The following is a 27,953-nucleotide window of genomic DNA, read 5'->3' as shown; positions in this document are numbered from 1 at the left end:
GGTCATAAATTGTATGGAGTTGTTCCAATACCGATACCAGTCTCAGAAATGCGTTACAAAATCGGTACATCTACATGTATCGGGTATCTGCGAGTAGGCACCGATCCGATAAAATAATTCATCACCCCCAGAATAAAATCAACTTGTTTAAAGGGAAATCAATTCTTCTTGGCCGCTCCAAAACAGTAGCCTCACTGTGCTGTCGTTTTAGAGCAGCGAAGAAGAACTTTACAAGTTACTTTGTCACGTGACGATAGAAGATAGAAGTTTGTAATGATAGAGTGGAAATCCCCAAATAGCCCATGAAATAAGGAATAATCCCACAACATAATTCAGTATTCAACATTTATTATTATTAGTTATTGTCAGATGGACATTGCTATTTATTGTGTGTAAAGGAGTGTGTGTGTGTGTACAGTAGTGCGGCAGCGGCACTGTCCCGATGCTGAAAAGGGGGAGATGTAGACAGACAGACAGACAGAAGAACATGTCCGCCTGCTGTGCTGCGTCGCGAGGCTTCGAATATCTTTGAATATTTCTCACCGAAGCTTCGAAGCCCAAAAAACAATGTTCGGGACAGCCCTTATCTATATATGAAACAACCATGGACTTGGCCTAAATCAAAACAGACGTTATCATAAACTGTATTGGTGACTACTACTAGGATACCCTGCAGATCTGTATTAATAATCTTTGTAATAAAATCCATCTACCTGCATCTGTTCTTTACTTATTCCCCTCTCTCTTTCTATGTCTTTTCCTGCCAGGTGCTTTCCAATTTGTCTTCAAAATGGTTGGTACACTTTCCATCATCGTCGCATGCATTCCTCCGGTCTTCTACATCATTATCTGTTTTACAACCAAGTCCAATACCCAAATAACCATCGCTGCCATTATGAGTGTGCTGTACGCCTTCCTCATGACTGCATCCTTCTTTTCCATCATTGGTGGGTAAAAACTCTTTGTGACTTGTTTTTTACTGTGACATTTCTTTTTTTTTTCAAATCATGATTTAGTCAATTTATTTTAAACCCCTAAATGAACATACACACACCATGTTCCCCTTTTAGGTGATATGGTGATTCAGGGCACCTTCCTGACCCCCACTGGCTTGTTTTTGGTTTCTATGGCAATCATGTACTTAGTGACAGCTCTACTACACCCAGAGGAATGTGGTATGGTTATATTATATTATTTTTACCATTATTTAGTTATAATATGTTAACAGTTTTATGTAATGTTACGTTACGTTATGTTTAAAAGTTTTATGTTCAGTTATGTTATGTATTTTTCTCCCCCAGGGATGATTATCTATGGTCTGATGTATTTCATCTGTATCCCCAGTGGATACCTCCTACTGACCATCTACTCACTGGTTAACATGCACGTTGTGTCCTGGGGCACAAGGGAATCCAAGTAATGCACTGATCATTTTTAGAAGGAGGAGTGGTACTTTCAGCTGCAAACAATCATTTGCATTGATGATTCATATTCTAATTACTTAATTCTTAATTTACAATGACATTAAGCGGCCAGAACACCCCCTAATTTACAATTAATCATCAATTAAGCCAAAGTCAATCTATTAGCCTAGTTGATTGCCTGACTTCTGATTTGAGCACTAATGGTGTTAGTTGTAATAGTAAAGATAACTGTATGTAAGGGGTCATGTAAAAGTAGTATTAGGAGGAGCATAAGCAGTAAAAACAGTAGAAGACAAAGTAGTAGTTCCTACCGGTAGCATGAGTAGCAATAATGGTGATTGTGTTACTAAAACCAATTCATTCAATATTGTGAAGTTGGTCTCTGGTCAGCATGCACGCAAACTCCAAAGAGGGAATCATTCACACATTACTTGATAACTCTTGAGAATCGACATCCTGATTACATATTGTGATACAGAAATCATTTAATCAATCAACATCTTGTATGGCACATATAAGCTAATACTGAAGTACTACAGAAGTACTACTAGTGAAGAAGCACACAGGAATATGAAAAACATAAAACATGAAAAATGGAAATATGAATTGTTAATGTCAAAGACACAATTAACCTGAGACTTGAAATTTAAAGAGGCAAGAAATAAAGTATCTACAGTCCAATATCTGAAATATATAGCAAACCAACTAAAAAACACATAAAGGTGGGCTAAGGGTATATATTAATATGTGATGTACAGTTATGTAGAATTTAAGATGATGAAATCCATCCAGTCATTTATCTATTTTCGTGGTGGGATCAGTCAATTGTTGATCAGTGATTCACGTATTTAATCCATCCAAGTGGAAACAGCAAGGAATAAATTTGTTTTCATTTATGCCAATCTGCATTCCCAATAATCACTCACTGTAATTACTGTATTTTAATGGGTACATGTTTTTTCTTTGGATGTATAATAAAAGCTAAGATGGCGCCTATTCAGTCCAATGAGAATTGCTCACAAGTATAAAACCTCTATGGATCAAAAATTCATAATAGAAATACCTTGTTTGCAGTTTGAGGTGTCCTGTCAATAGTTTTACAATGGTGGTTTATGGGTAAAATGCTTTTTGGGCTGCAGGGGGATTTTTCACTGATATACCGTGAGTGGCCACTGGAAAAAAAAATTTGGAAAAAAGGCTGTATCCAGGTTTTATTATCAAGCCCCCAGGAACAGCGACGGGCAGTGAAGCAAATTTTTGTAGTGGCCAAACGGAGGTACTACAACTTCCATGACGATCATGTGATGCCATTGGGCCCAAAAATACTTTTTCCTATAGACTTACATTAGGAAAGAGACGTCTGTAACTCAGCGGATAATTTTTTTTTAGGTAAATCAACTTCCTAGTATGGACACTTGAATTGCCCTTATTTAAATCATTAGTTCCTAAAAAGTTGTAAAATGCGCTAATAGCCGAATTCAGAGTTACTTTCCTTCCTCCGTTCATATTAATGAGACCTAGACCGGGGCTGGAGCGAGGGCTGGGAGGCGGGGTTAAAGGAAACGTTACTGCACCTGCTCTATGGGCCCAATGGATGCGGAAGATCGCCGGTAATACGGGTACTTTATGCAGCAGATCGCCGGATGATCCGGGTACTTTATCACTTGACAGTCTAGCCATTTTGGCTTCATATGCCACTGAGCAACTCTCAAAGGAATGAACAGGAGCCCGCCTCCAACGCTGTATTCAGTTCTCTTTATACATCCATGTTTTTTCTCACTGTCCCATCATTCTGTCTGTCTGTCTGTCTGTCTGTCAGGGACGAAGAGGAAGTGAAGAAGAACCATAATATTCTGTGTGATAGAAACTGTAAACTCTGCTGCTGGGACATGAAGCTAATGGTACTGTAACCAAACAGCTAGAGGCAAGCCTTCCAGTGGATGAATCGATGGACGGATCCATTAATTCTATCCTGTTGCTTTACAGATAACAGAGGAAGCAGAGAATCTGATGCTTCGACAGATCACAGGCCAGACTGCACAGCAAGCCCCTCCCCTTACAATCACCAACCAGGACTCAATAACTCAACAGGCAGCTGCAAAGTTGGAGCCTCAAGCCAAAATCGACACAACCAAAGAAGAAGCTGACGAAAGAGCTAAGAAACCTTCAACTGACAAACCGAACGAGAAGGCGGTAAAAGTCAATGACTCTGCTTCCAGTAGCAGGTATTTATTTGTCTTTTCTTTCTTCTCTTCTGATTATCAATAACTTATTTGGTCACGAAATATTTCAATACATCAGAAACTTGTACTGCCATTAAGTTAATCAACTGTTTAGTCATTTGGCCAAACTGACGCTCATAAGATTATTAACACACCCATGCACACAAACTCACTTCTACATACTGCTGACTTAGATTTAGATTATCCTTGTAGAAGGACAAAAGCACATATACACTTGAATTGTGAAATCCATACTACCCAAAATTCACAAAAATGTGTGTGCGCCTGTGTGCAGTTATGACAGTGTCATCAAAATGAGCGTATCTGTATCCGAGGAAGAGGATAATGAGGATGACGATGACCTAATGACGGCTGACTTAGAGGGAACAGAGGAGCTTCCAGTCAGCGGTAAGAAGCACTTTAACAGTGTATTTGTAATTACGTACTGTATTTCATACAATTTCGAACAGAGTATGTATAGCATACTATAATGACGTTATTGGTGTGCGTGTGTGTGTGTGTGTAGACTGGGTACTGCCGGTGAAAGAAGAGTTTTTGAAGAAGCTGACTTATTTCAACCTGAAGAGAAATCTACAAGAACAAATACGGTATATAATAAACATTATACAGAGAAGTTTACATTTTTGTATGTTCTTAATCACCAGGCTTTTGTCACAATATCCACAAAAACTGTGGCAAAGTTTGAACAAAATGAACAGTGAATATCACTGAAAACAGGTTAATAAACAAGTTTGTATCCATTTATATAGATGTGTCTGTACATATTGTAAATTATGTTATCACATGGGCTTTAGACAAGCCCATGGACACTTTTAAACTTGTATCCAAAGATTTAATTGATAGTGAAATACTGTATAATATTCCCTCTATGTTTATGTGTGTGTGTTGTTTACTCGCAGGTATGTGTACAAGCAATAATTGTAAGAAACTTTACTGTTGTATCAGCTAAAACTCTACAATTGCAATCGTAATCACAGTTATTTGTTTTGTGTTTTTTCTTTTTTGTCCCCAGATACACACTCCGTAACAAAAATGAGGATGATGTGTGCGAGGAGTTGGTCTTAATGTTAACAGACACTCTTAATGGAGAGCTAAGTACAGTGGGGCCTGAAGATGTCCTGTCAGAAAGCCAGCTGGAGGAATTACAATATGCACTGGAAGAGCATGTAATAATAACAATAATAATAATATATTATAATAGCACATAAGCAATTGATTTGGTTTAAAATAATTTCAGTTCTCTTTTTTCAACAATATCCGTCATAACACATCCATTATAAATACAATGTATAATTTTATCATATCACATTCGAATGCTTCTATTTCAGAGGCTTTTCATTTTATGTAAACAAAACTTAAAAAACAAGAGGAGGAGAAGAGGAATTATTGAATCAGTGAGTCAATGACTTTCTCTATCTTACAGTCTCGGCGTATCCTCAGAATCAGTCGGATGGAGAAATTAGAGAAGAGAGTAACCAATGCAATCAAGAAAACACTCACCGCCCCGCAAGTGCAAAGACTTGATGAGGTAAGATGCTGAGGGTAAGGTGTCAAAGCCAGGTAGATGTAAATGCTTTGGCAGTTTTACTTTTCACTGATTATGTTAATGAAGGTAAATCTATTTTTTTTTAATATTATTTCATGATCATGTTTGTGATGGCCTCAGTCAGATAAAATTGATATTGCCTATGGAGCCATTAAGTTGGACAACTGACCCATTTAGTTCCAATTTTGCCTTTATTCAAATAAATCCTAATAAAATATTTGTGTGCATGCATTTGTGTGTGTGTATTTAGGGTGAGCAAGACTTCTGGAACAAGTTACTCGATCGCTACCTGAAGCCTATTGTTGACACTAAAGCACATCTGGAGGACGTCACCAGAGAACTGAAGTCACTACGCAACAAGGTCTGCTATCTGCATTTACTGTTTATGCAAATGTGTCTTTTTTTGTTTCTGGCACAAATTCTGTCTCACATGAATTGTGCATCTTCATTTTGTTTGGACCTTGAAATACTGCTAATGTATTAGGACAGTTTATTCATTAAAACAGTCTGTATTGGTAGTGGCAAGCCTACTGAGGGGTCTAGTACAGAAAGGGAGAGACCAAGGACAAGCATAAACATAACATACACTTATGATAAATGTTTGGTTATCAAATAATTCCAAGATGTAGTGAGCGTGAGATTACATTTGAAAAACAATTTGTCAGTGAGGTCTTTTGGACAAACAACAGTATGTAATGATGACACTATCTAAATTACCTCAGATATATCTTGGCATTTCAAGTGCAACAGCTGATTTATCAGTCATGCTCTAGCCAATCTCAGACTACAGGAGTTTTAAAATCCTAACCGATTTTGTAATCGGGTTACATCATACACATAAGGAGAAACTTCACAGATGTTCTTCTCTCTAATTTCAAATATGCACACACTACAAGATTTGAAAATAATGACGCATCACACACTAGTACAGGATATTATTAAGCTCATCGTGCCAGAGGGAGCAATACACTTCATGAGATCTCAGGTGATCTCATGGGGAAGCATATGTAAACAAAATGGAGACTCAACTGCAACAACTTGCTTTAGTAATGCTTTGCAAAAAACATAAGCAGACAGCTCGGAAGGTTTAAGACTGGACCTCTGAACCCCTCACATTACCAGAAGATAATACCAAATAAGGTCCCAGACCAGATTTCTCTTCCGATTGTTGGGAGGGTGAATATGGGATAAATTGGCCCTAAACTCCTGTAGCTAGTGATGTAAGAAAATATGGATACACTTGAGTATCGCAATATTATGTTTTGTGATACTGTATCGATTCTCAAAAACACTGTATCGACTTTTAATTAACAGCTTACAGGCAAAGCTTTGCGGCAGACAGTGGCTGAGATTGACTCAGATTGCACAAAAAGTAGTGCCATGATGTTAGATGTTACAGGGACTGTCATAAATGCAAATGCTGTTGTGACTGCATAAAAGAGTAAACTTTTTATATAACAGTTTTGCTAAAATTAGATTTTGAAAAATCGCAATATATCAACTTGCTTACAGTATCGCAATGTATCCTAATATATTGATTCGTAACCCCTGTATCATGATACGTATCGTATTGCCAGGCCAATGACAATGTGCAAAGACATTTTAGATCTTAGTATGAGTATTAACTATTAAATTCTCCTTCCTCCCCACAGGCAGTCTTCCTGTATTTCATCGTCAATATCCTGTGGGTGGTAGCTACCTTCTTCCTACAGGCCATTGGAAGTGATGTCCTCAGCATCAAGATCCCTAAATACTATCCAAACGGAACTGAATCTGGAGAACCCCTCAAGGTTGGGACAGACACGCAGACAGACAAGACAGACACACAGTCCTATATGCATGTGTGGCAGAGATAGAGATAGGACTGTGGCATCTTTTTGAATGTTTGTCACCACACTCCAGCAAAAGTAATCACCATTATTGTCATTTTGTGTTGACAGGTGGAGCCTCTCAGTTTGATGTTCCTGTTCTCTTTTGCTATTCTTCTCCTTATCCAGTTTATGGCCATGTTGTATCACAGGTATACTAACACACAAACTTGCGTATGTGCCACACACCCACAATATTCTCATTCACATTCAGTTTTTACTTTTTTGCAGCTGTAATATCAGACTTGTAATTGACAGCCTCTAAGCTAACTCACAGACTGACCTTGAAAACTAAGCAGGAAAACATCTTAACTTTCCGATACTGGAGGTTTGATTCTGTGGCAAAGAAATACCAAAGTTTTTAAACTGGTACTGGATATTTTCCCCTACCATGAGCAGGAAACTTTTGATTAATAAATTCCTGCCTTAATGGAGAATTATAATGCCATCTCCTGTTTTTGGAACTACTGTACATCAATTTCCTCATTTTCATTTCCCATATTTTCTACTTGTTCTACGTGTTTCATCTTGGTGCCTCTCTGTTTGCAGAGTCTACACTCTGATCCACGTGGTGTCCTATCGCAGCACAGAGAAGGACTACAAAGAGAGAGAAGATGTAAGCAACAACAACACTCGAAACACATTCACGCATATAGAGGGTTCCAGGTATGACATATTTTTGTAGGCCAACCAGGAAGTGAGCATCACTCTGGTTCCCTCGACAAAAAGCTGATGGGATGTTTCCATTGGGTTTTGAACTATTGCAGAAAATAAGCTCTGTGGCAAACACACGTTTATGATACTTACACATTTAGTTCAGCAAGATAATCTTCACAAATTAACACCACTTTATTATTTTGAAGTGTGAATGCAATCGCCAGAAGTAAAAAGCTAACGTTAGACTATAGACCAACTACAGCACGGTTGCATGAACACGAGTATACACAACGAGGCTGTAAAGGCGGACGAGTCGGCGTGATGACGTTTAGTAGTTTAAATTAGCCACTTGTTGGCAATCGCCTTTTTTAAGACACATAAAGGCTCCAAAATTCATGAGTGCGATATTTATGGACGTATTTATGTCGTAGAACAAAACGTTTAAATCTCCTAAGTTTGTGTTAACCACAGACCTTATTTCAGGTATCTAACTAAAAACCGATTAAAAAAAAAACGCAGTAAAATCTGAGCCAGTAGCAACGCACGACCGCAGCTCCAGTTACATTGTGCATGTGTCATATCCCATAGCTCAGGACCCGTGTCCCAGCCTCTTGCAATAGGCCTTGGTTTTAGGACTCATTCCTGGAGCACTCTATACCATAGACTGTATACAAGAAGGACGAAATGAGTCAACAACTCCCCTAAAGTGAAGTCAAAACATCTCGATCGCCTTCTGGTGGCAAGAGAACCAAATGGCCAGTCCATTGGCCATTTGGTTACAATCTTTACCAACAATGACCACAACATCAAAAGCGACAGCAACAAAACAACAATATTCAAGACACAACCCAACACACAACACAGGACCTAGGTTCAAGTTAATACTATTCACAGAGTATAGAGGTAAATATGATTCATTAGTGGTTGGACCATAGCATATTATGTCAAAATACAAAAACATACAAAAACAGAACAAGCAACAACTTATTTTACCATAAATATTAACGGGACTTTGTATTTATCCAACATTAAACCTTTTATGATTTGATGTTAGCTAAATATCAGCAGACACAGAGAGCTGTTCAGCTAGGAGATGTTTTTTCAATAATATTTTAAATAGATTTTTGCTATTTTCTTGAAATTCAGGCAACCCCATAACACGCAATATGCCAACAATAACAACAGTGTAAGGTTATGTTCATTCACACAGCGACAGGTCATTTGCCTTCAAAAAACAACAATGCAAGCAGGAAGAGGAGAGTATTTGACTCAACCTACCTTTGTATCAAGAAGACTTGCTGTCCTCCACAGGTGTGCAGAGAGTCACATATTTCCCCCACTGTAGTTCTTGTCCGATATATGTTGAGTGTCCAAGTCTTGCTTCCAAGTTGCTGGGAAAACTTGCTAACTACGCAGTTTGTTTAATTTGAACGACCTTACTAACTTTCTAGACTTTAATTAGGTGAAAAAGAGACCACCTTCACAATGTTTTACCCGAGTCCTTACCGCTCCCTCCAGCGTGACGTCACTAATCAACTTCCACCTGCGTTATTCTCTTCAATGGTGCAATACCATCTGTCACCACACAGGCGCATTGACATTCACCCACTCACAACACAGTGTAATCCAGGGGGCGCTGTTTCGCTTGGAGATAGATTGATTTAATGAAAAAACTAAGAATATTCCATGAAGATCTGACAATTGAGAAGGACATTGAAAATATTAGATTTCTTAAAATATTGAAGATTGTTACATAATTAATCCCAATAACAGTTTTAAAGGGACTGTTTGTAAGAATCAGAAATTGCTTGTTAACAGCAACACATGTGGCCGTTAAGTCAACGAAAGTCAGCATCCTGTTGCTCACACTTGTGCTTGCTCTACATAGACATGAACGAGCATCACTCAAAACAGTGAGGCGACACACGTCAGCTAAAACCACAATATCACTATATATTTCACCTGCTTGGCAGTAATGTTAGCTGACCAGACGAAGGTCTCTCCATGAATCACTGCTGATCCTAGTGTTAGCTTTTAATGCTTCAGCCTCCCGACCGCGGTCGGAGGGAGACACCGGCACCCGGTAGGAGACGATAACGTTACTCGCTGCGGAGCCCCGTCACTTCACAAGACACGGGAAACCTCTGTTGGTTTGGAGGAGCTGCAGCAGTTATTTCTGCACAAACATCCACTGTACATTCACTAGATATTCTCAGAGCTACTAACTCTTCTGCAGTGTGTAGTGTGCGCGCATGAACGTGAGGTGGAGCGAGCTGAGTGAGCGAGAAAGAGCGGTGTATGTGAGTGAAGGCAAGCAGGCAGAGGAGCAGAGGAGCAGAGTACAGCAGAGACTCCGGCCCCAGAGACCAATGCTACGGTCTCCCCCGCGTCCTCCGACCGCGGCCAACACTGTTTAGAAAGACGGGCTTCACTAGATATAACTTTGCGGTTTTGGTGCTTCCGTGTAGTTTGTGTTGGTGTCTGAGTCTGAACAGCGTAGCCACACGCGAATGTGCATGGGACACCGACCCGGATTGATTTATACGTGTAAGAAGTTTCAAACAGTCACTTTAACTACTTTATATACAATTCCGTAATTTAATCCAGTGGTCTCCAACCTGAGGGGGCCAGGCCCCTCCAAAGGGTCACAAGATAGAGATTTTATTTTATAAAAATCTGTTTTTTCAATCTTACTCTTAAAAGGGACTAAAGCTGTCATATAACAATAGTCAACTCTGAAATATAGTGGAGTATAATTAAATAGTATATTATATAAATCCCTCCCAAGTCATGTGCCCAACTCTACATAATGTAGGCACCCATAGTGATTGAACTGGTGACCAAGTACTGGTGAAAGTCAACCACTTCAATAATCTAATAATCTTTTGATATATTTATTGTTACTCTATATATCTTATAGTAATTGTTTGTCATCACTATTAGGTAGTATTATTGGTTATGTATATTAATCTTGTGTTCTCTATAACATGTGAAATTTGAACACTATTTAGGTGGAGGCTTCAAATACGCCGAGTTGTTTTTTTGCCTCTTCCTGCACTGTATATTATATATATATATTTTATGTTTGTGTAGTCTTAATTTGTGCAAAATAAATAATCTATATTTAAATAGCTATTTATATATTACCTGGGTATAATTGTAACGTTACAACCTTATAAACAACATAAATTGCAGGGCTGTAGTAATTATGTTTTACAAAGCTCAAATCTTCTGCAGACAAAGCAGCTTTTTGTATATTTCAATACTCAAAATGTGTACTGACGAGGCTGCCCTTTGCTGCATGTCATCCTCCCTCTCTCTCCCCTTCCTTCCCTGTCTCTATCCAATTTATTAGTCACATAAAGCAAAAATACAAAAAATATCTTCAAAAAAATTAGAAAGAAATCTAATAATAATAATAAATTCAACTTATATAGCGCTTTTCTGGAACTCAAAGACGCTAGATGCAACAAACATGGTCAAAGAAAAATGAGTAACATTTAAAGCCAGACATCATAACAATATAAAAACTCTCGATTAGGATGAGTCTGTTCATTTACTCTTCAATGAGATCTTTCTTTGTGTGCGTGCCTTCCTGTCACCTAGGTGGAGGATGATGATGCCTTTATTCAGGAGAACCCCAGCATCAGTGGACTTCAAATTACCAGTGAAGATCTGTAGTCCATAACAACCAACTGTAACCAGTGAAACCCAACAACCAGCACACACTGGCATCGCACAGTGGCACCCAACCAGCAGACCTCTCACCACCTAAGGGCTGCCAATCAAATTATTGAGACATGAGCTCAGGTTTAACACTATGGGATCTCAGATAGGAGAGTTTTTAATGATCAAGTGTTTTATTTCAATGTATTTGCTCTTAAGATTTGTATTTATTTTATTTAAAGGGTGGTTGAATGCATTGGGTCCACAGATTAATTCAATGTCCTTATCGGCAGATTGAAAAAAAATTGAAAAAAAAATCCTTGTAGAAGATACACTTAACATAATTATCAGGAAGCTTACAAAAAAAATCTGTTTAAATTGGTGATTATTAATTTGTGTTCTTATGTGCCTGCATCAAAATCAGTTTTTGTATGAATCACAATAATGAGCTAGATGTAGATGGAAGCAAATAATTATCATTTGTCCAAGAAAAATGTACATCTGAGCTCCTTGTCAACTCAGGTTAAAAAAAAAAGTCAAATACTTGAATGTGTTGCTCCCAAGAAACAGTGCCAGTCCTTTAAAGATGTTTAAATGTGATTTTTGCACATGAAATATTGTAAGAAATACTTAAATATTTTACTGTTAATCCCCATATATTTTATACTTTTAATAGTTTCTGGTGTAATTTACACTAATGTTTCCTTTTTAATATTGTATCAAGATGGTATCAGTGTAATTATGTATACAAATGCACTTTACAAAGGGATAGCATTTTCTTGCCAAGATTCACATAAACTCCCTGGAAAACTACAGAATAGATTAAAATAAAAATGTGGACAATTTCTTTGTATTGTAAAAGACATAACTACATACATCATAAATAAATATACTCAATCAGCAGCTGATATTCATCTTTCTCATTGCATTAACAATGCATATATGAGTAAAAAGAATATTGTTTTCACTTTGATTGGATGCTTATGTTTTTTTCTAATTGTTGAGACAGAAATGTGTATATCTTCTTGAAGGCCAGCTGAAGTTAAAAGTATCAGGCTCCCGAAATCAGTTCACACTGAAATCTATTTCTCACCAACATTTGTGCTTGTAAATATGCTTATTTCACACCCCTTTAAAAAGAAAAAACACAACCTGAGTTGACCTTTTTTTAATGAAAGTCATTTCATTCAAATGAATGGAAGCAGTAGATACAGTTATTAAATAGAGGCAATTGCAAAGCAATCATCCAATATATCTTTGGGGAGAGAGTTTCAGCTGAGGGTAAGGCAGCAACCCAACACTGAACACAACTGTAAAGTTTAACACCCATTTCACCGCTGTTCTCTGTGGGTGCAGAGCAGAAACACAATGCCTCCCACATGACACTCTCACAGAGTTATCTAGTGTAGTCATGTAACAAGTAGCATGTTTACAAGTTGTTAGGTCAGAATGAGGTGCCTTCAAGTCTGATTGCTGTCACCGTTCCCCAAATACCCAGTACAAAAAAAAGAGTAACGCCTTACATAAAACTCAATGGATGATGCATTCAAACGTCATTCATTTCATCCCATAATGCTGAATTCTTACTACAGGTTGATTAGCCAATTCTTTTGATCCTGTAATTCCAGACATAGCGACCCAATTATGCACTAATTTAGGTAGTTAAAAATTCATGAGTTTCAACTAATGTGTCACCTAAAAAAGGCTGCCAGTTGTCCTGTGTTAATATATGGTACAATTTTCAGAGGGGAAGATTAGTCATTTAATGTATTGCATATGAAACTCCTGTTATTATATTTGAAAGCTCCCAATTCAGCTTCATGAAGGAGATACGTCAATCCCCCACCCCATTGACAGCCAATAAAAACCCCTGCCAGCTCCACTGAGAGGCAGTCAGTCCTATCAGTCCACAGGTTGGCACTTCAATAATCAAAAGCTTGACTGAAGTTGCGTTTGTGTCCTCCTCTGTTGTTGCTATAGCCACCGCCACCGCCACCGCTCCGGAACCCGTTACTACGGCCACCATTTCCCCCGAAACTCCGCCCCCTTCCACCTCTGAACCCTCCTCCTCCACCACCACCAAAGCTTCTGTCGCCACGGTTACTGAACTGCTTCTCCTCCAGCTCTGGGAGCTCTGTGGCTACAGTCAATTGCCACCGGCGACCGTCCTTCCAGCCGTCCTGTTGAAGGATCAAGGAAAAGGATGTTAGTAGGACTACCATAGTCTATTAGTTAGAGCTCAAAATATTCATATTTTACTTTGGATTATTTATCTTCACCAATTTAATCTTGAAGACATTATAAATAGTCCAAAACACCGTGAACAGATGTGAGCTTTCGCAGTTGTTCTCACCTGAACCTCCTTGACTTTGTCAACGGGGACATCAAAACAAACTCCCTGTTATGAAAACAATAAAGGAGAGATGGTGAGTGTTTCTGGAGTCAGTCTATCTACGTGCTCTGCTAACAGGAGAAGAGCCACAACAGGCATGGTCACACCTACAGAAAGGGTTCACACATTTACTCTTTGCCAACAGATGCTGTTTCCTTGCTGTGGATAATTAGTTATGTACCATGTCTAGTATGGCTGTAGTAGCTGAATTCACATATAAACTAAACAAGAATGTGCATTTTGATTTACCACCTGGTTTCCCATTTACTTTTTCATTTGCCAAGTATATTACTTTCATTTAGAGAGGCGTCTGTGGGGATCTTTTTTTACAAGACATTGCTGATCCAAGTGGGATCTAACAAGAGTATTCTTTGGCTGTCAAAATTTGAGCCTACATCCATGCTCAAATTTATATCTGTATACACCAAATCAAATATACTCTTCCTAGTACAGAGATTACTCAAACCCCTATTCTTAACCTAGAGGATAAAAGCAGAATCTGGGAAGCTGAAGTTCCACAATGGCTCCCGTACTAAAATACAACAAGTTCTGGATTTGAAAAACCAGGAAATGTAACAAATATAATTGGTTTGACGCGTATATAATCCCCAGCAGCACCTCACATATGTACATACAGTAAATGTGCGTTTACGTACTGTTTTGCCTTTGAGGAAGGTCATTCTGTGAACGTGGGTCTCGAACTCTTCTCCCAGCTGTTCTTTGATGGATCTCCAGGCGTAACCCAGATTATGCATCTCTTGAGAACACACCAGCTGCACAGTGGTGAAACCCTGCAAAAACAAACAGAAACAATAAGTTAGGTGGAATTAGGGTTATACAGCACCAATAAATTCATGACAGAATCTAATATGGAGGACAAGCACCACATCTTTTTAGTGCGTAACATGGATAACATGTCAGCTGTGTGTTCAAGGGCTGTTGCAGTTTGAATCATCCTGCAGATGTTGTTTCAGTTAACACTGCAGCTCTAAACAAGCATATGAAGCTACCTCGTCTTGTCTGTTTTCAGTGCAGAGCAGTGGCCTCTGTTATACAGTAGTGTGTCCAGATTTATTCTTATACTGTATGAGTTTGTGTGTATATAACTTTTTGTGTCTTTTGTTTTGGTTTCCTTCTTCTTCTTTGGTGAATACTGTATATTTGTGCTAAGTATAGGTTGTTAATGACGAGAATAAAATCAAACTCACAGCATCAGAGTTGAGCAGCGACCTCTGCTCTAGACTTGTGGCTCCAGAAATATGTGCCAGGGCAGCAGCTAGAGCATCGACTGCTCCTCTCTCCTCGATCAGCTTCTCAGCCGACTCTTTGAAGTACGCGACGGCTGTAACTGGAACAGAGTCCAGAAACCTGGACACAATACAGAAACAAAGTCTTAACAATCCGACACTTAAACGCTCACCGTCAGGTAGGGGTGGGCGATACCCCTTAAAATTGATATCACAGTATTTTTTTTTTTTATATCACGGTCTTACAAAATTAAAAAGGGATACTCCACTCAAAACATGATTCTGCCTCTTTTCACTCTACTGGCAATGTATATAATATACAAATCTTTTAAAAATTATATGTTTATTTAACCTGACCCGCCAGATGGTTTGTTACACAGAACCATCTGAGAAGCCGTCATTGGAAACTGTTTAGAAAAGGGCAGGCACTTTCAAAAAATACTTGGCAGATGATTGGATGAGCTAATCAAATCAATTGCCAAAGCCAATCGGGAGAAGAGGGAAAACATATTTCCGCAGCAGTTCAGCAAGGTAGCCGCCACGCATGGGTGTATAGACAGTATAACCTGTGTGGGTGTGATGTAGTTCACTGGGTGTTGTGGCAAGTAGATCTCCCTTGTGTGTGTTAAAACCAAAACGTGTGCCAGTGTGTTATCATGGTAACGGTGGTATTGCAAAATCCATGTCATGGCAAAACGTAACCCGGTATGCCGCCCACCCCTACTGTCAGGCTACTTTTAGCCGGGCAGAGGCTTTGTTTAAAGTCTATATAACTACTAAGTTGCCCAAATAATGATAGTAGCCCTCTTTAACAACCAAATGATGTGGCTGACACAGTCCAAAGTTTCAAATAGGAATCAATTACAATAGTTTCATACTTCCAAAACAAAATATATATGGTGCACTTGGCTCTCACTCTCCAGAATGACCTACCTGACAGCATCCTTGCTCGATGACTTGATGATATCGTTGGCAGTGGGAACGCCAACTCGTTTGAATGTGATACCCTGGAATAATACCAAATATAATGTCATTTGGTTGATATCCAATATAGAAACATCTGAAGTAGTCACACAGATTGCATTTCTTTGTCAATAAAATGTGGAATTTTAAACACTATTTCCGACTACAGGGATAAGGTGACTTTAAGTCTGGTTGTCTATGTAGCGCAGCAGCACCTTCCTCATCTCTTGCCTTTCTAATGAAACACTCTCACTCCTCTTCTTTTCTGTCTTCACTACTTTTGATTCTCCCCTTCCCTCTTGTCCATTTCCAACCCATGTGTAGCCCAGATGTGACTGAAAGCCTTGTTTTTTTGTTTTTGCATAGCTACTCAAACACCTCAACTTGATGCTCTTCTTTGCCCCTCTGTCTTCTTCTGCTTTGACTGAATTTAAAAAGGACACCTACTGCTTTGTTTTCTACGTAGTACAGCTGGTCCTCCTCTTTCCTCTGGTAGAAACAGATGCAGACTCCAGTCCTGCCTGCTCGGCCCGTACGTCCCGAACGATGAATGTATGACTCCACATCCTGACACCAACCACAGACACAGAAACATTTTCAGTGACAGGCCTTTATGATTCATATTTTATGCAACACTGTTAATAGAAAAGTGTGCAGTAAACATTCGTCCACTAAGAGTTCCTTTTTAATTTTTCATCGACTAACCTGTGCACATAAGTGTTCTGCAGCTGTTTCTTTTTGCAATTCAACTCAATGTGAAGTTTGCAAATGCCAATTTTTAAATGTATTGTCTTATGTGAATGGAATCTGCACCTCAAGATCAGAACATATTTATAAATCTAAAATATAACATCAATAGCAAACAAATGGCACATCTGATAAATGCAAAGATATACTCATGTTGTGTAATTCTTGTTTATTACTGGTAACGCGTCACACCTTGGGTGGAGCACACTGGACCACCAGGTCGACTTCAGGGATGTCTAATCCACGGGCTGCAACGTTGGTGGCAACCAGAACCTCAAAAGCCCCGGTCCTGAAGCCCTTCAGCGTCATCTCCCTCTGTTTTTGAGGAATATCTCCATGGAGGACCTGGCAGCTCTGATAACATACAAACAAAATAAGAAATGAACACTGCACATTTTCTTGCTTCTTCAAAGCCACTTCTTTCCATTTCTAACGCTTCGTCCACACTGGGAACGTCAGGAGCGCGTGGCGGCTGCGTTGCCGTCGCCTGGCAGCTGCGTGGTTCATGCGCTGCATTTCAGCTGCGTATCTGCTGCTGCAGCCCTTTTCTTTCTACATAGAGTTTGCCTTTCATAATGGCCATTTCATTTCATTATAAATATCCTCTAAATTTATTTTAGACAGAGAAAGGTAAAGAAACATGTGGTAATTTGTAAATAATAGTAATAATCCACAATTAAAACACCGTACTATATTCAACCATGGATCTCTTCAAGTCACTGCATGTTCTACAACACTGTCTGGCAGATTTTTCAGAATAAAAGGCTTGTGTTAACAAATGAAGAAATTCGGTCCACAGAAAAAACGCTTGAGGGTATTTATTTTGAAATGTACGTTTTAAGAGGTAAGACAGCAGCACTGGTTAACAAATGAATGAAATGTCAGTTGATCATTTTATAAATTAAAGGTGTAATGTATGCCGCTGTATGAGTTGGCTATTCATAAACTGTTACATGTATATGTGAATGTACCTGTTTGATGGCTGCATTCATGGAAAGTTCGTTGACGTCTTTCTTTGTCTCACAGAACACAATGGTCTTGCCGTGGCTGCCGCTATAGACCTGGATCACGTCGCCGATCACGGCTGCACGCTGTGACCAGTGAGACGCTATGGCCAGATGCTACAGAGGAAAGGACAGAGAGAGAAACAGAAGGAGAAGAGAGACATTTTTATTAATCCAGCTGGCAGACTTTAACTTGATTACAATTCCACTGGTGTTGATGAGGATAAATACAGCAATTTTTACTGCAAATGAACTTTCTGGGCTTTCCTGATGGAGATATATGCAAGCGTATTTTACAGTCTCAATTACTGTAACTGTCTCTGCTTACAGATCTAAGCGTAAGAACTTAGAACACTTTAACGCTTGTTAAATTGCACCAATCACCTCTGCCAACTCTCTCACACTCACTCACACGCACACACATACACAGTCACTCATACTTACTTCTACAGTTGTTGCAGCTCTCTGTGTTTTCTTGCCGATCAGATCAACATGTGTGCAGCCTGGTCTCATGTATTTCTTGGCAACGTCGTAGACCCAAGGGGGGGTGGTGGCCGAAAACAGAAGAGTCTGTGGGTTGCCGTCAGAGTCTGGAGAGGAGCACACACACATTTTCCTATTTTTATATACTTGACCGCAATAGTGTTGTCACGATACCAAAATTATGACTTTGATACGATACCGTGCCTAATTATCTCAATACCGATACTGAAACTGTAACAATACCACAGCAAAAAATCTAAAACATCAGGAAGTTATGGAATTATAGATGACAGAACATGGAACTTAAAATTATTTTTTTCTTAATTAAAAATGCAAAAATGTATTAATTTTGAAATGTACTTGGTACGCAGTAATCTGATGTCCCCTATCCTTGAATTTATGGGATTTCTCTGATAGCTCATTTTATATTTGTAACCAGATGTCACTTATTAAACAGCATTTAATAAAGCTGTTTTTTTTTTTGGAAAACAGCGCCCCCGTTTGCACATCACAACAGTTAAGGCGGAGAGTGGTACTGCAGCATAGGACACAGCCAGGGGCTTCCAAAACAAAAACCCACCACATGAAAACAAATTCAGAAGAAGTTCTGTGAGAAGTTGATGAGAGAAAGCTGCTAGAATCAGGAAAACACACTATATCGATCTCTTAATCTACTTTAACGTATATATGATACACAAACCACAATCCTAACACTGTACCTTATACACACACATAAATATGAACACACAGAAAACAAGAATACCTTTATACACAATCCTAAAAGATTATCAGGAAATATTTTCACAATTAGTTGTCGTTTCAATTATTTGTCTATATATTACCTTTTATTTGTTTTTTTATGTTTGCATTGTATTTTGTATTTTAGAGTGTATATGTGTTTTAGCCTTTAGTGTGTATGTGTGTTTTAGGTTTACCAGGGACATGGACTGCAAATTAGCTACGGCTAGAAGTCTTATATCGTTTCAGTTTCATTTTATCTAAATGTAACAATGCTTACATGTATCGTTCCTGTCAAATAAACTAATAAATAAAAACAATTTACTTTACCTTTCTCATACGATGAGGCCAAAATCTCTTCAACTTGTTCTGCAAATCCCATGTCCAACATTTGGTCGACTTCATCCAGAACAACGTGTTCCAGTTTAGAGAGGTCGAGTTTATTGTTCTGGAGGTGATCTTTGATGCGCCCAGGGGTGCCAACCAAAATGTCGATACCATTACGGATAGCTTCGACTAGACAGGAGGAGAGGAGTGGAGAGATTTATTATTAATATCAATGTATAAAGTACACAGAAACCACAATCAAAAAACAAAGAAAAACAAATAATGAGCTAGTAGTAAAATAGTTCATCTGAAAAGTACTTTATAATAACATTAAACTCATCAATGTAAATAAATAGACTCTTGAAATGATTTAAACTATTTCAGAATTAGAAAACAAGACTCACGCTGTGGGTTGTATGAGCTGCCTCCATAGAAACAGGTGAGAGACAGTTTCTTGGTGATGTCTTTGAAGTCCTTAGCGACCTGGATAGCTAACTCTCTGGTTGGAGTTAACACCAGGACCTATAGACAGAAAAGAGGCTCAGTCATATACAAACACACTCAGAGGTCAAACTGATACTGGGACTCTGGCTGATGCTAGTTTTTAGTGATTGATGTGAAAGCGTATGTGTGTGCACCTTGGGAGCCCGGCCTCTGGTGAACGCCCCTGACTCCTTCTGGATCTTCTCCACCAACGGGAGGGCAAATGAGAAAGTCTTTCCTGTTCCTGTTCGGGCTTGGGCAATTACGTCCTCTCCATCATATATGGGATTAAATGTCTTCACCTGAATGTCAAACAGGTAAGAGACTCCCCGAGCTGAGAAAATGATAGAAAGAGAGGTGACAGAGAGTGAAAAGGGGGAAGAATTGGAATGACAGGAGATGGAGAGAGGCAGAAGATCCATGGCAATTTGTTATTGAGCATCCCAGCAGCACCAAAGCTCAGTTAACGCTCCAAATTACATTTTCAGTACGAAAAGAGTTGAGTCCAACATGAATTAATGCACTTATTTCAGTCCATAATGGTGATCACTAAATTTTCAAATTCAAATGTTCATTATTTTTATGAACACACTATATAGATCAGATAACTACTCAAAAGCTGAAACATGTCCATCATGTGTATTCAATAAAAAAACAGTTGTTCAGCCACAATACATATGTTATAAAGTGAAGTCGATACATTAAAGATGTCTGCGCAGCTGCTTTTTTGTTTTGGTAGAGCAGCAAATGTGTCTGATTTTTTTTCACTGGTCTCAAGTCACAGTGGTAAAAACTAAGGTATAAAAAATGTAAATATGATGTTTACCTTTTAGTTTATCAATGGTGACTTGGGAGATCCTGAAGTTGGAGAAGGCCCCTTCCTTCTGCTCTTGTGTCTCCTCCTAAACAAATAAACAGAGTTAGACTATAAGTTGTACTGTTATCTTACCCTACAGCTGACTTTGAAACGTGTCTGTTCAAGAAAACAACCCAAAAACGTCAAGGCAAAGACTGAAAAGTCAAGGTTAATGTTATATGAACATAACAAGCAAACTAAATTAAATAGAATAAGTTTACATAATTTGTGAAACTTTTAAATGCTTGAAAACATGCCGAGTAGTGAAAGTATTTGCTTTGCAGTGAGTTCATGGTTGTTTTGTTACTTAATTTAAAAATATTTCCAACATCTTCTGGGAGCTTTCCACATTGCTTGCCAGCCCATTCTTGTGAACAAATTCTAACCACATTTCTATGCCTCTACTTTTATCCTACAAGTTACAAAAGCAGTCAAGCTTAAAGGTACAGTGTGTAGGATTTAGCGGCATCTAATGGTGTGTTTGCAGATTCCAACCAACTGAGTACCCCTCCACTCACTCCTCCCTTTCCAAGACTGTGGTACCGTGAGCCACGGAGTGCAAAACCGTGGAAACGCCGTTCACCTCGCTCAGAGGCCATCCTTACCATAATAACACTACTAAGGGAAGTCAGACGGCGACTGGCGGTAACACGGTTTTGCACTCTGTCGGTCATGTTGCAGCAACGTCACAAGCGTGTCGGAGAACTACAGTGGCCCTCAGGTAACGGAAATACTTGAAAGGCTCTCTCTAGAGCTAGTGTTTGTTTTGTCCGTTCTGTGCTACTGTAGAAACATGGCAGAGCGAAATGGCGGACTTCGTGAAGAGGACCCGCTCCCTATGTAAATATGAAGGGCTCATTCTAAGCTAACGAAAACACAACAATTCTTAGATTCAGGTGATTACACACTAATGAAAACATAGTTATGAATATTATATTCATTTTCTGCTAATAGATCCCTCGAAATGTGACACACTGTTCCTTTAAGGTCAAAAGAGCACATCAAAGATTACAGGACATTTCCCAATATAACAAAATAAAATGCACCAATATAATATAACAAAAATGTAACACCTTGAAAGAAGGATTTAGTAACAGCGCCCATGGTGGTCACCTTAATTTCTCTTGAACTATCCAACAAAACTCACACTTCACCACTTATTTAAATTACCACAAACAGAGTTATCATACAGAAAATAACAACACAAACTTTCAACTTCTCCTGAACACAATCAGTCTGCGAGTCGTACCGTTTCTTTTTCGCTGTCGCTCGCGGAGTCTTCACTTGACTGGGCTGGTGTCGGGATGGGCGTCTGAACAGGGGTGTTTTGGGTGGAATGTCCATTGGTTTCTGCCTCTATTTTCTTTTGCTTCTTCTTTTTTTTCTAAGCCCAAAGAGAAGAGCAGAGACGATATTATAGAAGGGAAAGAGCATAACTTTTATGGCCTTTTCACCGTTTACCAGGACAGATCATCTATGTCTCACTAAACAATTTGATGGATAATAAATACAGTTGGTTGTCCATTTAGTTCCAAAACTAGACCTTTTTTGGTAAGGAAATCAACCGAACTGGTAACTACGTATTCAAACAAACACAGCACTGACCTCTGTGTCTCCGTCAGCGTTCTTCTTAATCTTCTTTGGTGTTTCTACACCATCAATGTTGCCGTTCAAGTCTATGACCTCAACTATGTGGCCGTTCACTTGGTCCATTGCCAGCTTGTCTTTTTTTTTTTTCTTCTTTGGTGCTGGAGGTTCACAGTCTGGGTCCGCCTGCTCTTCCAGGTCCTCCAACTGCTTCTTCTTCTTCAGTTTCTTGCCCTCTTTGGTCTTGTTCTTTTTTTTTGAAACAATAAAAGGCAAATAGGTTTCAGTTAACCCCGTAAATACTGTGCAGCAACTCAACTTTATAAAAAAGAAAAATGTTGGCAGCTTGATTAAAATCTAGTTTGCAGTTATCTCATAATATTGCAATTCCACTGACAACTTGTATCTGTTATGTGAGATACAGTAAGAGATGGGCCGAAGATATCAAAGCTTATTTCACTCCTGTGAAGCACACGGTTTCAATACATTGTGTAGGAGTTAGTCTCAAATTAAGAATACCATGTGACGTCCGAAGTTTCAAATGTCACTGGTACTTCAGAGATCGCTTCACTCAGTTTGACAGTTTTGCAGCTAAACTATGTGAAAGGCACATTAGTGGGATAAGAAGAGAGGTGAATAACATAAATACCAACCAGGAAGTTAAAACACATGAGCCCTCAGTGGACACGGGTCCTACACTACACCAATAAGGTACATTATTATTTAGTACCAGCAAAACTATTTTATATTTATCGGTTTGGACAATGTACTCATTCCTTATTTTACTGTAAGATATTGCACAATAACTTCAACATTTAATGCAGCACTTCTGAAAAAAAAAAGTATTACAGATTAAATTGAACTTTTATTGCACACGAGACATGAAAAACATGCATGTGGCCATTATAATATACCGAAGTAGTTAAAAAAACACCACGTTATATTTGTTACAATTATTTTAAAAAGTGCCTTGATAAATTGCAGGACAGTTGACTATGTCATATGACATATGTAGTCATATTTCTTTATATGTAGTCATATTATTTCTTTATATTAATCTTGTCTCTGGATGGAGGCTCCAGATAAGCCCAGTGTTTTTTTTGCCTCTTCCTGCACTGTATATTATTCTTTCTTTTTTTTTTATGTTGTATAGTCTTAAATTGTGCAAATTAAATAAACTAATAAACATTTGGCTTGGTTCCTGACCATTTTGTCGTCATATCATTACATCAAACATATTTATTTCAACATTAATCTGAAGTTTCTTTTCTAGAAAGTTGACTACATCCATCCAGAACCTTCTTGTATGTATACAATGAAAGAATAGATGGGAAATACTCTTTTTTTCAAGTCAACAGAAATCACACTTGTAATCAATATACAGCTTGAATCTTTCTAACACAAGTTTTACTGGGTAAATTATATATAATATCTTGAAAGACACTTTTTGAAGTTTGTTATTGATACAGTATTTATCACAAATCCTCAAATAAGGAAGACCAAAAAACATCTAGATGAAGGCACAGAAACATAATGACCAGGTTGTTGTTGTGTACTTGACTACCAGCTGACGAGCCCAGCTGTCTACTACGTCATCACGTCGTCATCTATAGGTCATTTAACACGTGGGCATGCCACGTGTTCTCCTAGCTAGGCTAAGCTAACACATGTATGCTAAACATTAACTTAACAGTGGATCACTTTCTTAAGTCACACCGCTGTTGATCACACCATGTTAATGACGTTTAACTACTATAGTGTCGCTACAGTAACCTGTCAATCATACGTTGGTTTGGTTTGTATGGTAACAGTTGTGTGGATGGTTAGCCGAGGAGCTAGCTAGCCACATGTTGTCAAACATGGAGCAGCCATGAGAAGAGACCAGCTAACACCAGATATGTATTATCATTTACACCCTGCTGCTCACCTTCCGGGTTGCAGCCTCCTCCACGGTGTCCACGGCGTCCTCCATGGCTTGATAATCGTCGTCAAAGATGATTTTTGACGGCATTTCTTCGTCCTTGTTGTTAACCCTCAGTGAGACACGCAGGCTGACCGGCGGGCGCGCGGATGGAAAGGAACGCGTAAAGGATGCGCGTGTCCGGAGGAAGGAAGTGAAGCGCGCTCACGAGGCATAGACATAGAAATAGAAGTGATAGATACACATACATATATAAGGAGCAAGGTCATTAGAGCTGCAGTAGGCAGAATGTTTTTTGGCATCATTGGGCAACAACTTTATAATAATAACTTTTCAGCATATTGTGATTCAAGTGTTCTGAGAGAAAACTAGACTTCTGCACCTCCTCATGGCTCTGTTTTCAGGCTTTAAAATATCTAGCCTGTAACTGGAGACTTTGGCCAATCACAGGTCATTTCAGAGATTTAATTTCCATCATTTTCTTGTTTGAATATGCTTTTGCAATATGTACAGTGTTACGTCATGCCAATAAAGCCATTTTAATTGAATTGAATTGAATTGAATTGAGAGAGGGGGGAGGGGTCATCTTCTCACACCTGGTTATACAGGTCTACAAGTTAATAACACATTACACATACACTATATATGCTGTAAGACATCTTTAGTAACATTAAACCTGCAGTATCCAGATGCTCTGGCATCATTGGGCAAAAACTTTATAATAACCTTTTCAGCATGTTGTAATTCAAGTGTTCTGAGAGCAAACTAGACCTCTGCTCCTCCTCATGGCTCTGTTTTCAGGCTTTAAAATATCTAGCCCGTGATGGGATACTTTGGCCACTCACAGGTCATTTCAGAGAGAGAGCATTCCTATTGGCTGTGCTCCGGCTGGTGGGCGGTGTTTGGTATTTCTTCAACTTATCTCATAATGGCTGCCGGGTCACAAACTTTCTCATATTACAGTTAAAGGGGCTGTTTGCTGATCCTAGTGTTGGAGGGAACAAGGAAGACACCGGCACCCGGTCGTAGACGATAACGTTTCTCGCTGCGGAGCCCCATCACTTCACAAGACATGGAAAACCTCTGTTGGTCTGGAGGAGCTGCAGCAGTTATTTCTGCACAAACGTCCACTGTACGTTCACTAGATATTCTCAGAGCTAAACTAACTCTCCTGCAGTGTGTAGAGTGCACGCATGCTCGTGAGGTGGAGCGAGCTGTGAGTGAAGGCAGGCAGAGGACAGCAGAGTACAGCGGAGACTCCGGCCCTGGAGACCAAAGCTACGGTCTCACCAGCGTCCTCCGACCGCGGCCAACACTGTTTTGAAAGACGGGCTTCACTAGATACAACTTTGAGGTTTTGGTGCTTCTGTGTAGTTTGTGTTGGAGTCTGAGTCTGAAGAGCGTAGCCACATGCGAGCGCACATGGGACACCGACCCGGGTGATTTACAGGACTGTCTCAGAGAATTAGAATATTGTGATAAAGTTCTTTATTTTCTGTAATGCAATTAAAAAAACAAAAATGTCATGCATTCTGGATTCATTACAAATCAACTGAAATATTGCAAGCCTTTTATTCTTTTAATATTGCTGATTATGGCTTACAGCTTAAGAAAACACAAATATCCTATCTCTAAATATTAGAATATTTCCTCAGACCAAGTAAAAAAAAAGATTGATAACAGTAAAACAAAATCAAACATTTGAAAATGTCCATTAATGCACTCAGTACTTGGTTGGGAATCCTTTTGCACGGATTACAGCATCAATGCGGCGTGGCATGGAGGCAATCAGCCTGTGGCATTGCTGAGGTGTTATGGATGCCCATGATGCTTCAATAGCGGCCTTTAGCTCATTTGCATTGTTGGGTCTGGTGTCTTTCAGCTTCCTCTTCACAATACCCCACAAATTCTCTATGGGGTTCAGGTCAGGGGAATTGGCAGGCCAATCGAGGACAGTAATGCCATGGGCAGTACACCAGTTACTGGTGGTTCTGGCACTGTGGGCAGGTGCCAGATCATGCTGGAAAATGAAATCCTCATCTCCATAGAGCTTTCCAGCATGATCTGGCACCTGCCCACAGTGCCAGAACCACCAGTAACTGGTGTACTGCCCATGGCATTACTGTCCTCGATTGGCCTGCCAATTCCCCTGACCTGAACCCCATAGAGAATTTGTGGGGTATTGTGAAGAGGAAGCTGAAAGACACCAGACCCAACAATGCAAATGAGCTAAAGGCCGCTATTGAAGCATCATGGGCATCCATAACACCTCAGCAATGCCACAGGCTGATTGCCTCCATGCCACGCCGCATTGATGCTGTAATCCGTGCAAAAGGATTCCCAACCAAGTACTGAGTGCATTAATGGACATTTTCAAATGTTTGATTTTGTTTTACTGTTATCAATCTTTTTTTTTACTTGGTCTGAGGAAATATTCTAATATTTAGAGATAGGATATTTGTGTTTTCTTAAGCTGTAAGCCATAATCAGCAATATTAAAAGAATAAAAGGCTTGCAATATTTCAGTTGATTTGTAATGAATCCAGAATGCATGACATTTTTGTTTTTTTAATTGCATTACAGAAAATAAAGAACTTTATCACAATATTCTAATTCTCTGAGACAGTCCTGTATACGTGTACGAAGTTACAAACAGTCCCTTTAAACAGTACACTGCAACATGAACATTTGAGGTGAGAAATAGGCATTACAGTAACAGAATATTGATTCATATTTGATCAGCGCTGCCTAGTTTCACCGTTTGATCGGAGTTTGCGAGTGATTGACAGCTGCTCAGAGACGGCAGCTGGACAGCAGACTCCAGCTTGGCACTGATTGGTTGTTTCGGCAGATGCCGTTAGGAGCACCTGAGGACACAGAGGCACATAATTTTTTTCAGATTTCCTGTCTCCTGCACGACTGTCAGGATATAGTGACCTTTTTATAAAAATAACCTTTTTTAATCATATTTGCTCCATTTCTACTCAATGCTGCTTTAATTTAGACGCTACTAGTCTGTTTATTGTTAATACTGTATATATTGTTTCAGTTTTTATTATTCCCCTTGTTTATATTGTTCCTATTTTTATATTCCTTCTATTTAAACTGTTCATATTTTATATGTCTGTCTACTTTTGTTTTAATTTTTGCACTGTTTTGTATCTTGATCTTTGTTTTTACTGATGCATCTTGTTTTTTGCACTATCCCCTTTGCTGCCGTACACTGCAAATTCCCCCACTGTGGGACTAATAAAGGAATGTCTTTTATCTTATCTTATCTTACTGTCCAAAATACATTATTGGAAATTCTACACTATAGAAGAACTAAAAGGCAAGATGTGACATTGATAATAAAATCAATTGTTTTTTATTTGACAAAGAATTAATTCTACGATATGGAGGATCACAAATGTCACGGAAAAAGAAAGCAGTAAAAAAAGTAATAAAGCATTTAATTGATTAATAACTAATTGTACAGTAAAAATAGGCTTGATGAATTTGTTTACAAATGAATGTATTAATCTATGAATAAATGGACTAAATTACAAAGTTATCATTTGACTTTTTAATGGGCAATAAAAATAATTATAAAAATAATTTACAAATGAAATATTATCCCATCTACAAATATTTCAAATTGAAAAGGGATTTACAAAAAAAACATAAAACAGTCAATAAGTACGTCATTTAAAAAAACATTGATGAATTTATAAATAAATAATGGAATTTGAAAATGCAGTTTAAAAGAGGAATACATGACTGGATTCACACATTTAATTAAGAATACAGGTTTTAATCAGG

At 38.8% G+C, this 27,953-nt stretch overlaps 2 protein-coding genes across 2 annotated transcripts in view; one reads left to right on the top strand and one right to left on the bottom strand.

The window, feature by feature from the left end:
* Positions 1-11,419, top strand: part of chs1 (chitin synthase 1) — a 33,130-nt gene extending 21,711 nt beyond the window's left edge. Inside the window, exons 21-34 of the mRNA XM_037753451.1 lie at positions 768-947; positions 1,071-1,175; positions 1,302-1,416; positions 3,244-3,325; positions 3,411-3,649; positions 3,966-4,054; positions 4,173-4,254; positions 4,680-4,833; positions 5,091-5,195; positions 5,464-5,574; positions 6,866-7,003; positions 7,154-7,233; positions 7,631-7,697; positions 11,351-11,419. Coding sequence (XP_037609379.1) covers positions 768-947; positions 1,071-1,175; positions 1,302-1,416; positions 3,244-3,325; positions 3,411-3,649; positions 3,966-4,054; positions 4,173-4,254; positions 4,680-4,833; positions 5,091-5,195; positions 5,464-5,574; positions 6,866-7,003; positions 7,154-7,233; positions 7,631-7,697; positions 11,351-11,419 — 1,616 coding nt within the window. The remainder of the gene's footprint in view (positions 1-767; positions 948-1,070; positions 1,176-1,301; positions 1,417-3,243; positions 3,326-3,410; positions 3,650-3,965; positions 4,055-4,172; positions 4,255-4,679; positions 4,834-5,090; positions 5,196-5,463; positions 5,575-6,865; positions 7,004-7,153; positions 7,234-7,630; positions 7,698-11,350) is intronic.
* Positions 11,420-12,556: 1,137 nt separating this feature from the next.
* Positions 12,557-24,327, bottom strand: ddx21 (DEAD (Asp-Glu-Ala-Asp) box helicase 21). Its single transcript, XM_037747079.1, has 16 exons — positions 24,159-24,327; positions 22,250-22,480; positions 21,894-22,028; positions 20,615-20,690; positions 19,944-20,122; positions 19,710-19,827; positions 19,309-19,494; positions 18,202-18,347; positions 17,725-17,874; positions 16,946-17,107; positions 16,454-16,573; positions 15,977-16,050; positions 15,005-15,164; positions 14,453-14,587; positions 13,758-13,802; positions 12,557-13,584 (listed from the first exon to the last, which is right to left on the bottom strand). Exons 1-16 carry the CDS (start codon positions 24,240-24,242, stop codon positions 13,327-13,329), a joined length of 2,259 nt encoding a protein of 752 aa, XP_037603007.1. The 5' UTR covers positions 24,243-24,327; the 3' UTR covers positions 12,557-13,326.
* Between the last annotated feature and the right edge of the window lie 3,626 nt (positions 24,328-27,953).

This window comes from Sebastes umbrosus, chromosome 2 (assembly GCF_015220745.1).
Source record: "Sebastes umbrosus isolate fSebUmb1 chromosome 2, fSebUmb1.pri, whole genome shotgun sequence".
NCBI classification, from domain to species: Eukaryota; Metazoa; Chordata; class Actinopteri; order Perciformes; family Sebastidae; genus Sebastes; species Sebastes umbrosus.
The sequence above is the reverse complement of the archived record's forward strand: the minus strand, read 5'-3'. Positions and strand labels throughout refer to the sequence as shown.